This window comes from Fopius arisanus, unplaced genomic scaffold (genome assembly GCF_000806365.1).
Source record: "Fopius arisanus strain USDA-PBARC FA_bdor unplaced genomic scaffold, ASM80636v1 scaffold00044, whole genome shotgun sequence".
In the NCBI taxonomy this organism is placed as follows: domain Eukaryota; kingdom Metazoa; phylum Arthropoda; class Insecta; order Hymenoptera; family Braconidae; genus Fopius; species Fopius arisanus.
In genome coordinates, this window is record NW_011887783.1 from 425022 (window position 1) to 438750 (window position 13729).

General features: G+C 38.5%; 1 protein-coding gene across 2 annotated transcripts in view; it reads left to right on the forward strand.

Moving 5' to 3' along the window:
- SoxN (SoxNeuro) overlaps window positions 1-13729 on the forward strand; it is a 56765-nt gene that overhangs the window by 17591 nt on the left and 25445 nt on the right. For both annotated transcript variants that reach the window (XR_892219.1, XM_011305685.1), the window contains exon 2: window positions 11083-11148. Coding sequence is in view for 1 of the 2 variants with exons in the window: in XM_011305685.1 (XP_011303987.1) it covers window positions 11083-11148 (66 nt within the window). In the remaining variant the exon portion in view is untranslated. The remainder of the gene's footprint in view (window positions 1-11082; window positions 11149-13729) is intronic.

A 13729-nucleotide genomic window follows, 5' to 3' on the forward strand; every position in this document is an offset into this window, starting at 1 on the left:
TTTTTTTCATACACACTTGAAATTTCAAGTTGAAAAATCTTGAGGTGCGTTTACCGTGAATTGTTGGTGAGGTTAGGTCGCCATTTAACACTTGGCTACTGGAATAATCGTTTTCTGAAACCACGTGCGACAGGAGTTGTTAAATGGATAGAGAGGCGGTAAAATAGAATAGAATAAAGAAAAGAGGATGAGACAGGCGCGAAGGTTAGGCGGAACGGGTGAATACGGGGCGAGAAGCGTCACCTGAGTTGCAGAGGGAGTCGTGTCGTACGGTTGCCAGAGAGCCGTGACAGCCTGGAAATTACAACTTGACGACGCATATCTGACTTGGTAGTTTCCTTGGTAGGGTTTACACAGGCGTATGTGTGTGCAGTCCTGCCTTCTGTTCAAAATCAGAGTCTATCTCTTACCTTCTACCGGTTTAATGTACTCGCTACCAGGGAAATTACATTTCATCTGCGGTGGGGGTGGAGAAATGAAGAAGAGAAGATACTCCAGTGCTTCTTCGTTTTCATGCGAATCCAGTCGGGGCTTTATTAATGGGCGATATCATCTCTAGTTGTACACCTCACTTTTAGAACTCAATTTCGACTGTGTCGATGAGAATGAAAGCGGAAGCTCTCACCGACCGGATGTATAACCGAGTTTAGAGTGGTTTGTGGCGCTCAGCGAAGACAACACTCACAAACTTTTGACGTTTCCCATAATGGAATCAACTTTTCAGTAATAATCGATTAGTTGCCATCGGAATTTTCATTTTATTCATTAAAAAAATCAATCGACTGATTAAAAATTGCGCATTAATACGTCATCAATTTTTATTGGAAAAAAATAATCGGTGAGAGGATGAAAAAAAGGAGACTATTTATCTGTAGCTCTCGATTTGGTTTTTGCTTGTGTTCCATTCTCGTCTTTTTTCTGTTGGACGGGGAGAGAAGTGGAGACCGACGGTAGAGATATTCCGGGTGAGTTGAGCCTCCCGGCTATCGGTGGGCCAGATCAAATAGCCGTTGCACTGGGGCTATGATGTCCAAGAGAGCTCGAAGAGACGGAGAAAGAATATTTAACGTGGGAGGGAGAGAAATGTGTATCCAGGGATGAAATCCGGTAGCGGCGAGCACGTCAACCCGCGTTCATGTCCGACGTACCGAAAAACGTCCGAGGGAACCTCGAGGCTATCCATATATATATTCCAAAAACCACCATCACCCAACTTTTTTCTCAAATTTACCATGCCTTTGAAAAATTCAACAAATTCTGGATTTTACTTCTCAACCTGTAGAGTATTCCCTATAAATACTAGACTAAATTATTTAAACAAATTTACACTTCGGTTCATACGTTTTCCATCCGTTTATTTCGTATAATGGAATTGAATTGAATTCAACAAAATAATAGGTGGTGATGGAATCATTCATTTGAGACGACTTCATGATGGAAAAAAAAATTGATTGACGTTTGAAAATTCGTGAAATTAAATGAAAAGAGTTGAAAGACAAAAACGAAAAATCGGGTGAATACATTCAATAATTTTTCAATACCTCAAAATATTTTCATAATACCATATCGATGTGTCAAAATACAACACGATTAATCTGAGGAAATCCTCGTTAATAGAGGCGTTAGCTCCGGTTAAATAAATCCAAGTATTTATTCGATATGAATTTCAGTTCGTTTCTCTCTCTCATCACTGGTTTACCATTTTTATTTCTCTGTGTATCTAATTCACGGTTTCATTCAAAGGCTAATAGGCGGTACGCATAATACGTACGATCTCACTCCCAGATTATCATTCGCTCGTGATTGGTTGGTTATACATATATATTATACGTAAAGGTATATCCGGATTCAAAATCTGGCGTTTCGTCATTTCCATACAGGAAGCTGCCCCCTCCCCCCTGCCTCTCCCCATCCATCTATAAATACTGTACATGGATATATAACGAGAAAACCCACCTATTCCCCTCCTGAGTGATGCGGTAATGCATTCAAAAAAACAACTTGATTTTTTTTTTCTCTCTTCGTTTCTATATCTCTTGTTTCGACCGGCGACTTCTTCCCCGGGGGGAATATATCTTCCCGGCAGGTAGATACTACTTCTTCTTTATTCTCTTATTAAATCTTTTTGGGTGTTACCTATTTGTCATGATTATTACTTGCCGTCGAGATCATATCGGCAATTCGTTGTTACACTTTCATACGGAAATGATAATTTTCCTGGAAAATAATCATTATTTCTCGGTGAATTTTTCTTGGTTGATACATAAAAGAAAAAACCGACAGTATCCAATCCTCGGTTTTATATCCTTTGGTCGGAGGATGTTGCCCAGGTGCACGCGCGACCAAAAACTGGGGGCCACATAACCTGGGGCACAAGGGTGGAGAAATCCCCCCTCTCTGCGTACCCCATAAACTCAATATCCCACTGGATTTTTCTTCCTCTCGCTTGAATTTTTTTTTTTTTTTTTTTCGTTTTTCATCGTGTTATTTTTTACCACTGTCCCCTCTATCTTTGTCTGATGCTGGGATCTACTGAAGGGGTCCAGCCAGTGATGGGTGAAACTCGGACTACCTGTATGAAGGTTTCTCTGGTGATCCTTCCTGGTAAAACTTGGGCGCCCAACAGTCTACCATCTACACTTGGCCAATAGAATTTCACCTCTGGGCCTTTCAAAGTTGCATCATTAACTCCAGACTAGACAGCGTGATCATTTCAGAAAATATTTCTGGAAATCTTCTTTTGTATTCCAAGTTTTTTTAAACATTCCTTTAACATTTGTCAATCGCGAATTTTATTCGCTTTCTCAGCGCATGTCTCGTTTTTTTTTATGGGGGGTTATTTCAAGAAATATTGATGAGGTGTGATGAAGCACTAATTATATGTGCACACAGCTACTGTATTACAAGATCTCTCCCAAAAAAGGTTAAAACAAATGTTGTAGTCTCGCCTCGCTATTTCCAAACCTAATATTTGTAGAGTTACGTTTCATTCGCGTCGAAATGGACGTGACATGACCCGAGGCTCTCCACATTTTTTTCATGGTATCCACAATTTCTTGTTTACTATTCTACCCATTTTCTCCATCATTGTTCCCCCAAAGTAAACAGATATCATGTAAATTACTCGATTAATTCCTATTCTAATTTATAAGATGGAGTATTACTCAGAACTATATCGAGGAATTTTGGAAAAATTTAACAGCAATATAATAGCGTCATTTGCACGCTTTTCACCCGATATTTAAAAACCCAAATTTACGATGATAAATATTAATGACTTCGCACGCATACATTCATTCGGGGACCTTGGAGCACGCGTGAGTCCAGTAGGGACGAATTATCATAATTTCGTCATATTTCCAATGTCGAATGGTTTCTCGCCTAACCACAAAAAAATAAAAATAAAAATGGGAGAAAAAATTGGAAGGCGTGCAGGCGCATTTCGATCATCCAGGTTGACAGCAAATACGAAAACCGATCGGGTATTTTTCAGAGGAAATGAAACGGCAGTGAGAAAAATGCTTTTTCGGTAGATTCCTAGATGCGTGGGTCGACGGGGACTCAATGCAGGGAACCTTGCGTTTTCAGAAACCGGTGAAATCCTTTTTCCAGGAATACTCTGAATAGAGGAGTCCAATTTCCCACGGTGGGTTCCAAAGCTTCGCGAAAAAAGGCTTTTCTCCACGTGGGAATAAACAAAATGATGCTGCACCAATTTTTTTTTTTACCATTTTCCATTAGGAGTGCAAAAAAGCGACAGACAAATATTACAACGCAAATCGTGAACGCCGTATATCACGTTTTATAGCCGCCCAATATTGTATCTTCTATTGACCGAATTTCCATTGTGTGAAACCAGCGCCATAAATTTGAAAAACCGAATTTTTCATCGACAACAATTTATTCACCTTTAATTGACTGAAAGTAAAATTCCCTCCTCCAGTTTCCTTGGCTATTTTTCCCCCGAAACTTCCACTCGTATTTTCACCATTCAAACAATCAGAAGCTACAGGTTTCACTCATGTTTTCAAACGGTTTTTTCTCGTTTATAATACGTAACAATGCGCAGTGGCACGCGTTTGACATGAATTGAATAACTCTGAACCACAGTACACCCTCTAGGAGAAGGGAGTGCCCTAGGACCCATTGCGTTTTGTACCAACGATCAAATAGAGTTCTAACACGCACATCTCACACCCATACAATTACAACAAGTTTTTTTTTTTTCTCACACTTGAATAACACCAGTCTTCTATCTATAAACAAATCGGACAATCGTCAATCATCGTCGACCTTGAAAGGGCCGTACGCATCTCATTCAGCGGAATTTGCACTCTCTTCGTGGTATTGTCACCGAAGCGCGACCAAAAAGGGGCCGACAAAACAAAGCCAAGACAAGGAAAGACAGATATTGAGGAAAGAAAGGACAATTCTGTCCTGAGTTTATCGGCCATTTGAATATATTCACCTGTTGGTGGTGAATTTCACCTTATCCCGAGGTATGAAAAGATTCGAGGGGCTTGGAGTATCAATGTGACGACTATTCAAAGGGTAAATCAGATATTTCCATTGCACCGGTGGTTTGGCACAGTGGATCGAGCCATTAAGGCTGTTACCTCACAGATCATAGGTTCCGGGTTCGATTCCTGGCCGGGTACAGTGATGACACCTATTTGTCAAGTCTTGATGAATCATGGAGGTGTCATGGAGGAGTCATAAGCACAAAAGACAGAATTTTTCATCCATTTTCTCATTTGTTACTATTGAAAGATTTATTTTTCTTTGGAATGGCTGAAATTCTAGTTTTTCTTGACCTTTTCTTTTACTGGAATTTAAGGCACGTTTGGTGTGATGACTGAAAATTTTGTGCTGTGGAAAATCTATCAGGATTGGAAGGCCATGGATTTTTCTGGTACGAGTAGTCTAGCCGATTGTCGAGAAGAGGTACGTCATGGCCTCGATGTTGAAGAACCCTCTTCGAGTACCAGTATATAGACCCCCAATGATTTTTCACTGTGCACTCGTCACATCACGTCCCAAACCCCTTTTTTTCAATCTACTCATCTCGTGTTCGAGAAGAGTGTTAAAAAAAATGGGGGAAAAAAAATCTGAGGAAAACTTGGATCCGCAGCAAATTTCACTTCACTCGAGAGCTTCTCAATTATTTTTACAATGAACAATGAGGCGTGAAACAAACTTTGAAGACAAATTTCCAAAAATCGTGTCCCGAATTCCAAATTCAAATTTTTTCTGTTTTGAATTTCCCTTCCGCAATTATTTATTATACATTATATTAAACAGTAATTGCCGACATACTAACTCACACAAAAAAAATCTAGATTTTTCAAGACGTAAAGATGATTCAAATATTTTCCGCAAATATTTTTTATATATTTTCTGAAAATTCGGAAAATTATAGAATTTTAAAAAATACCAATTGATGAGTTCAATGAATTAGAAGAAATTCTGTTTTATTTAGCTGTTATAGTTTATTATTTCTGGTGGAATAATATTCGCTCCGGTTCTCGCTTGTGCATTCGTTAAAGTTGTCAGGATGAGGGCAAGGGGGGGATAAAGGGGGGGATGGGGGGTGAAACCGTAACGTAACTGAAATCTCAGCATCCATCCACCCCCCTTGAACCCCCGAAACAGCAGCACCAACAGCAACAGCAGCTTCAGCACCCCTTCTCTACCTCTCCTTCTTTTCATCCCCTGACGCAGTCGGGGGGCTGAAGACTGCAGCTGCGTTGCCCCTCGGCCAGGTGTGCCCTTTTTCGTCCTCATCGGCATTGTCCTTTCCTCCCCTCTCTGTCAATCTCCCAGTGATGCTACTTCCTTCTCCCTTCTAACCTTTTTCACAGTTTCTCTCCTCTCATTGCCAACGGACTCACCCAATCGCGACAACTCTGGGGTCCACAGACATGAACACCAGGAATTCGGAGCAGACCCCCCCCAAATTCCCCCAGTCAAACGACTTTTTTCCCAACAATCCAATACCAAACATTTATTTTATTTTCATAACAATTTTAGTTTAGATATAATTCACCTATCAAGTGTATGGGTTAATCGATTTTTTTTTATATAAAAACATGAATAGTAACCCGGGTTAAAAAAATTGTAATCCGAATATTTTTTTTAATTTTCAAAAAATTTCTGGAAAACTTTTCAGAAAATTTTTTTTTTGAAACAAAAAAAAATGGGAAACAAAACAATTATATTTTTGGGAAATGCTTTGAAAAATTTTTCAAAATCTTTCCCAAAAATAAAATCATTTTATTTTGCGATTTTTTTTGTTTCATAAAAAAAAATTCTGAAAAGTGTTTCAAAATTTTTTTTTAATTTGGCAAAAATATTTCGATTACAATTTTTTTTTTACCCGGAAAATCATAAAGATTGCCTGAAAGTGAAACAAATTGAAAATATACAGACAAATATTGAGAATAAATATAATAATAAAATATAATTGCTGATCGTTGATGCATGTGAAAATGAAAAAAAAAAAAAAATGATGTGAACAAGAGGAAGACGGAGATCATGGAGGGACGGAAGTTGGCCGATGGAGGTGGAAATGGAAGGCAATAACGACGTCACTCGGTGTGGCGCTTATCGAGATATCGTTGGCTCTCCTCGTTTCCGCAATTTCCACAGTTTCCCCTCCTGGTGATGCCTCCTGTCCGAAGGCCCTCACCCGCTTCGTCATCCAATCCCGGTATTCTGTCGCCATCGCGCACCGGTACATAACATATATACACGCATATATGCTTACCTCTTCGCAGTCTCTGAAATGCGTCGACACACGTACCAGCCTGTAAATCCCAGGGTACAAAGGACCGACGGAAGCGGCACGGCATATGCCAAGTGGTGCGCCAACTAAAATACCATCGCTCCTGGCCATTTCACTATTTATTTATTTTTTCATCGATAGCCACAGCTTACAGCCTCCAATTAATATCGACACATGACAAATTATTCATCACCAATTATTCCTTCATTTACCATCTATCCCCACTTGTGGAATAAATGACGTTAACGTCTACATTTATTACATTTATCGCTCGAGACTTGATTTTTACTCTTGATGATTAAAAGAGAAACTAAAAACTATCGAAACAATTTCATCAACTGGAGTAATCAGTGCGAGTCACCGATTCCATAGTCGACGTCGACCAACGGAGGTTCCGCACCCTTCCGGTTCCGGTGTTCCGGTAGGTTTGACCCCGACGTACGCGGGGGAATCCCCTGGGTTTCCGCTTTTCGGTATATATGGGATATACGCTCAACGATTTGCCCTGGTGTGACGATCCTCACGATTTATACTCGATACGCGTCACGGTAGCCCTAGTGTCGTGATTGCCATGTGATTTCTCGCGTCTCTGGACTCCATTCAAATTTATAATTCCCCTGGAATTCCAATTGTTTGGAGATTTAATCGACGCCAACCAGGAAGAAAAAGGGGACTAATCTCTGCCACTGTAACTGTACTGTTACCTAATGGTCTTTCTTTTTTAATTTCAAATCGATGTGCCATGATTATTGAAATATTAACTGATTAAATTTAATATTTCGATTTTTGCCAGTGATATTCTGTCAAATTCGTGACAAGTAATGACAGAAATAAATCCATCAATCCAAAAGATCGTAATCCCTCAGCTCAATCAATTATCTCATTTCTAATTCGACTTAATTACAGCTATTGAAAGAAAGTATCCAGCGAATGAAGATTTAACCACAATTATCCAAAATTTCAAGGACCTTTTGAGGTGCCTACATGGAGATAATGGAGTTGAAAGGAATCAAGGTGATATCCCGGGTGGGCAAGTCGACTGAGGAACGTCAAAGTTTCATCAAGAGTAATGATATTCTCGGCTTCAATCCCAAGGCATGAATATTTCACACACGTAAGAGCCAATCCAACGGGTCAGCCCTTAACACCTGTGAGCCACTTGACTAATGATTGGCGGTTTAAACAAAAATAACCCAACCAGCTAAATCTCAGGCATCTCCTGAGACAGATATACAACGAAACAAGGATGGGAGAAAATTGCCTCTTCGTAACCTACCGCGTTGCCGGTTACAACTGCCAAACAAGAGGCAACCATTAAGCCAAATGACTCGAGCGTGAACGACTCATGATTAAAAGAGCGATTTGTTATACCAAGACTCATACTCTCCATCAATGATTAACAAACACCCACACATACCAAACATATTTGGACTTTGATCTTCTTTGGGGAATAACTTTTATCTCACACGTCTCGTTAATTTTTTTTTTCCTGTAGGAGATGCCGGATTTTTTTTTTTACATAAATGGTATGTAATGGTTTTATGTATTTTTATTTGGGGTGCATGTGATGCGGGGTAATGCAGGAATTGACGAATGAAATGTGGATTTGGAAATGTTATGGCCCATGGGAATGCTCTGAATTTCACAGGTGATGGTGTGTCTAATTATAATTATCGATATGTATATTTACGTGGGGATGATTGTGGTAGTAATCCATGGGAAATCCGGAGGACGGGGAAGGGGGTACTTTGAAAACTGCCACCTGCCGAAAGTCGTCCGGATTTCAATGCGACGTGTAATACACATGGTCATAAACATAAATACGATGAAATATAAATTCTCCCCTTGGTGGAATGTCACCGAGAATCGTGTTGTTCCACCGGCGCGTCGAGGTTATGGGAACCCAACGGGAGCTGTACTTCTTACTAAATACTGTAATTAGTTACGGACCTGGGGACATGGTACTTGCGTGGTGCATAACCCAAATTATACGTTTAATCGACTTGTGGTAAACTTTTGCATATCGTTGGGCTTTTTTTTTAATCTTCTGGAAAAAATTCACTGTCTCTCGAAATTCCAGAAATATTTTGGAAATAATTAAAATTGAAATAATAAATTGAATTTGCTCAACGGGTTAAAAAAAATGTAATCGGAATATTTTTTCCAGATTTTTCAAAAATTTCGGGAAAACTTTTCAGTATTTTTTTTTATCAAGCAAAAATCGGGGAACAAAATAATTTTATTTTTGGAAAGGTTTTGAAAAATTTTTCAAACATTTGAGTAGGAAAATTTTTTTTATTATTTAAATGGCGTATTTTTTGAGAATATTGAAAAATCAAAAAAGGAAAAAAGCAACAGTATAATTAAAAGAAAAAATTATATCTGCAAAAATGTCTAGAAAATAATAAAAAAAAATTTCCGAAACAAATTTGTGAAAAATTTTTCAAAACATTTCCCGAAAATAAAATTCTTTTGTTTCCCGATTTTTTTTTGTGTCAAAAGAAAAATTTCCTGAAAATTTTTCCAGAAATGTTTTGAAAATTAGGAAAAAATATTTCAATTACAATTTTTTTTGCCCGGATTCGACAGTTTTTACTCATGTGCCTGATAATTGGAAGTGACAAATCCAAGGGTTGAAAGGGCCAAGGAATACGGGATTTATCAGGATTACTGTGACGATTGTGAAAGGTGGGAGGCAAGATGGTCGTGTCACGTTGATAAATGGCCTCAGAGCGCGGAGGTTGCGTCAAGTTCCTTTATATTTTTCCATTCATTCCATCCTGGCTTCGTCTCCACGTGCTTCACTCCCACGACTACTATACATCCAATGCGTCTTCACTCCAACTCTAATTTTCGGCTTTTTTTTTCTTTCTCAATTTACCGCCCCTCGGACACGATTACTCATCGACAAAATCGACATCCAAACGCGCGCTCTCACCACTCCGCGAGGGTGAGGTACGGAAATTAGAATGACGTTGGCGGAATATTATATAGAACCCTGGAAAAACGCCTCTCATCAATAAGAACATGTCGTTTTTTCCTCGATAATTTGTCATATTTCTGATACAGACGAAATAAAAATTCGAAATTCCGCGGATGATTCTTCCTCCCACGCGGTACCAAAAATTCAAATAAACATTACCAGAAAAAGAACACATATCTCCCTATATTTTCATTGTTCACACCCTCCAATTATCTCTGATTTGAGGGAATTCCCAATCACCTGACACCTCCCCGTGAATAATAAAAACACCCCCTAATCAGGGCGCGAAAAAAAAAAAGGAGTGACTGTTGAATATCGAAAAGCTCATGTTTGCGTGACTCGTTATCACTGGCTGATTACGCATTACAAAGCTGTAGTTTTCGGCATGTCGGACATTAAGGGTTTAGGGTATAGGTTAGGTGGGACATGAGTGGGCGCGTGAGAACCCCATCTGTCCGTGGGCGAGGGCGGACTGGGGGTTGAATTGAAATCACTGTCTACTATGGTATTATGTATTCATGTGTATATCACAGTTTGTATATTGGCCATCGCGTGAGGACTTCCATGGCCACCCTCACGTGTATAACTAGTAGTGCGACCCTTTATTCGGTCACATGACAATGGACTGTGTGGGAATGTCTCTTCAACTGGACATTCTGATTTCAGGGGGTGAGAACTCTGATTTTTTTACTATCGGACGGTCAACATCTGGTTGTGGTGACACTATATCACCTACAGGACAAACTACCCGGGTTAAAAAAAATTGTAATCGGAATATTTTTTTCAAATTTTCAAAAAAATATCTGAAAAATTTTTCAGAAATTTTTTTTTATGAAACAAAAAGAAAAATGGAAAACAAAACAATTTTATTTTTGGGAATGGTTTTGAAAAATTTTTCACTGATTTAAATAGGAACATTTTTTTTATAATTTAGATGGCGTATTTTTGGAGAATATTGGAAAATTTAAAAAAATACATATTCGCAAAAATTTCTAGAAAATTATAAAAAAAATTTTTCGAAACAAATTTTTGAAAAATTGTTTAAAACATTTCCCAAAAATACAATTGTTTCATTTCCCGATTATTTTTTTGTTTAAAAAAAAAATTTTCTGAGAACCTTTCCAGAAATTTTGAAAAATTTTGAAAAAAAAAATGCGATTACGATGTCACCATAAAAAAAAAAAAAATAATGTTTCGATTATCTTCTTAGAATGCATCGATAAAAAATGGAATAATACATTTTCTAAATAACTCCATCAACAACTGCATATCACGACTTGAGTAAATAAAAGAAATTTTTTTTCTACGTTTTCAGGGCAGAAAGTGATCGCAAAATGTTGAATCCAGAAACCGGCTGCTACTCCGAATCGGTTCGAGCCTGGTGAGTCACATTTATTAATTCATTTGATGCACCCAGGAGCGAGAGAAACGAAGATGCAATTATTTATTTTCTTGCTTTTCCCTAATAAAGTCGTTAACCAGAGAGAAAATACCGGTTTCGATAAACAACGACTGGGGGTCTTTATAAGAGTGAATATGTGCACTCGAGAGGGAGAGCGTGCAAACCGAGGCGCGAAAAGAGTGTTAATTCGAGTGTAGAGTGAGGGAGAAACGCTTAATGCGATTACAACCTTTATCAGATGTCACTTCCACTTCTCGCGTGATGACGATCTCTTTTCTCACTTCCCCCATAGCCTCCCTCATCATCTCTTTCGTCATTGCGTGACGTTCTTCCTTGTGGTGAACACCATTCACTTCCGTTTCCCTTTTTTAACTCCACACCCCCGGCCCTCACACGACTTTTTTTATACCACACTATCGGCCAACTCACCACTTCTGCCACACACCATTACCCACTCGTACTTTCACACGATTGTTATGCAGGCTTCTTTTTTTATTATTATTTATTTCGATAATTTACACCTCATCAGGTCTCATCATCATTTGAAAAATTTCTTAGTGAGGTGATGACAAATTACGGAAACATTGATTATCGTGGCGGTTTTTTCTAGTTGTTTCTAGTTATTTCTATTTGGGATTTTTCATTCGAGACAAGATCTAATCGGAATTCCCCAGCCATTAATTTTTTTATTGACGCGGACGGAGAAATTAATCGACTGGCTCTCATGATTAATGAGGATAAAACAATGAGGCGGACTAACAAGTGGCTTTCCTTATATTCGAGGTAATCGAGTGAGCATGGAGTCAATGAATTTGCCAGGGACATCCTGGAGGGAGAACTAGGGTGTGACACCTAATCATCCTGAATCTCCTCTGGAGGCCACACCCTCAGCTACTCCTGATTCCCGAATAATGTAGTTTATGGGAGATTCCTGGGGACCTAGGATAAACTACTTGCCCCTCGGCCACTAATGTACCCCTATTCTCCCTCGTTGATAAGACATTAAGGGAAGTAGACCCACAATAATGTTATCGTTACAAGTGCAGTAATTTTCGTGGAAATTTTCGTAGTAGAACTTCACTTGACGGTTACGGAATTGTCACGTGAATTTTTTTTATGAATTTTTCCCCTAGTGTAATGCGATTTAAGGTGCGTCTTCTTATTGTATCGTTGGAGGGTTGCGTGTCTCACGCTATCAGGATAACAGAGTAAACATATGAGTCTAGTGCGTACGTCTGACTATTTCTTTATTTTCCCTTGCTATTCTATTTTCTTGGGGTCAGCGCCAACTTTGATTCATTGACTTTTCGGATTACACGGAACAATGAGAAAATTACCAGACATTCGGGGAAAAATTGATTTACCGATTGAATGATTTTTTTGTGATTCAAGTGCGAGAAAGGGACTATAACATTTTTCGCATTGAACTCTCAAATTTAATGGCTACCGTTTCCTTGAACCCTTTTTCTATTATATTTTTTCAACAATAATTTTCCATCAACGATTTTCACTTTACCATGCAATAAAATAGCCTGAGATGTGAAATACGATTCACGTGATATATTCATATTTTATTTACGTTCGTTAAATCCTGAAAATATGCGTCAAACACGAGTCATCGATAGTGAAACATAAACCAAAAAAGGATGACAACGAAATTCCTAACGACGCGAAAAAACAAAAGGGGCGTCCAACGACTGAGACTCACGTCCCAGGCTGTAAACCGTATATTGTCGGCCGTTAAACGGTCAAATAAATAACCCTCGGCAGCTTCCTGGGGTCCCGTGCACTATGACAGGGGGCATGCCTTCCCCCCTGCCTCGCATAAACCAGATAGACCATTCACTAAAAATTCAATCTATTAAATTCAATAAAAAAATTTGCCATTTTTTACCACCTTCCCATGTAAATCAAACTCATTCCAGCGCATTTTCCAGCACTTGTAAAGAAAAACTGATTCATTGAAAAACCTCAAGTAGTAAAGGAAAAATTATGAGATCACAAGACAAAAAATTCCCAAAATTATCAATTTTTTCTCATTTTCCCATATAAATCAAAATAAGAATAGAGCATTTTCAAAAATTTACCCACCGTTAAAATAGCCAGAATTTTTAGGCTAAAATTTCCTTTTATTTTTTTCCCTGGAATAAATTTCGTCGGTATAAATACTTGTTTTTTTTTTTTTGAGTGAATATATGATGTCAGGGTGATAGAATATCCAACCTGGGAGAATATACGAGGTGTCCTATTGTACCTGACACTGGTACGTTTCAAATAATCTGACAATGATTGAAGGTACACAACTGTTGTGAATCAACTTCAAGTAGTCGCCATCACTTGCAGTATCGTTTATTAATAATCCGTGAATAATAATTTACAGATAATTTTTTTAATTCCACTCGTCAAGTCTCGCCATCACGTCTAAATAAACCTAACAATTGGAAAAAGAGTTTACGGCAAACCACTAAATAGTAAATAAAAAATATGATGCCAGGATTATACCAAAGAATGTTGTTCCTCTCCTTCCATTGAATTCAATTATTCCAAGTCCCGAAAGATT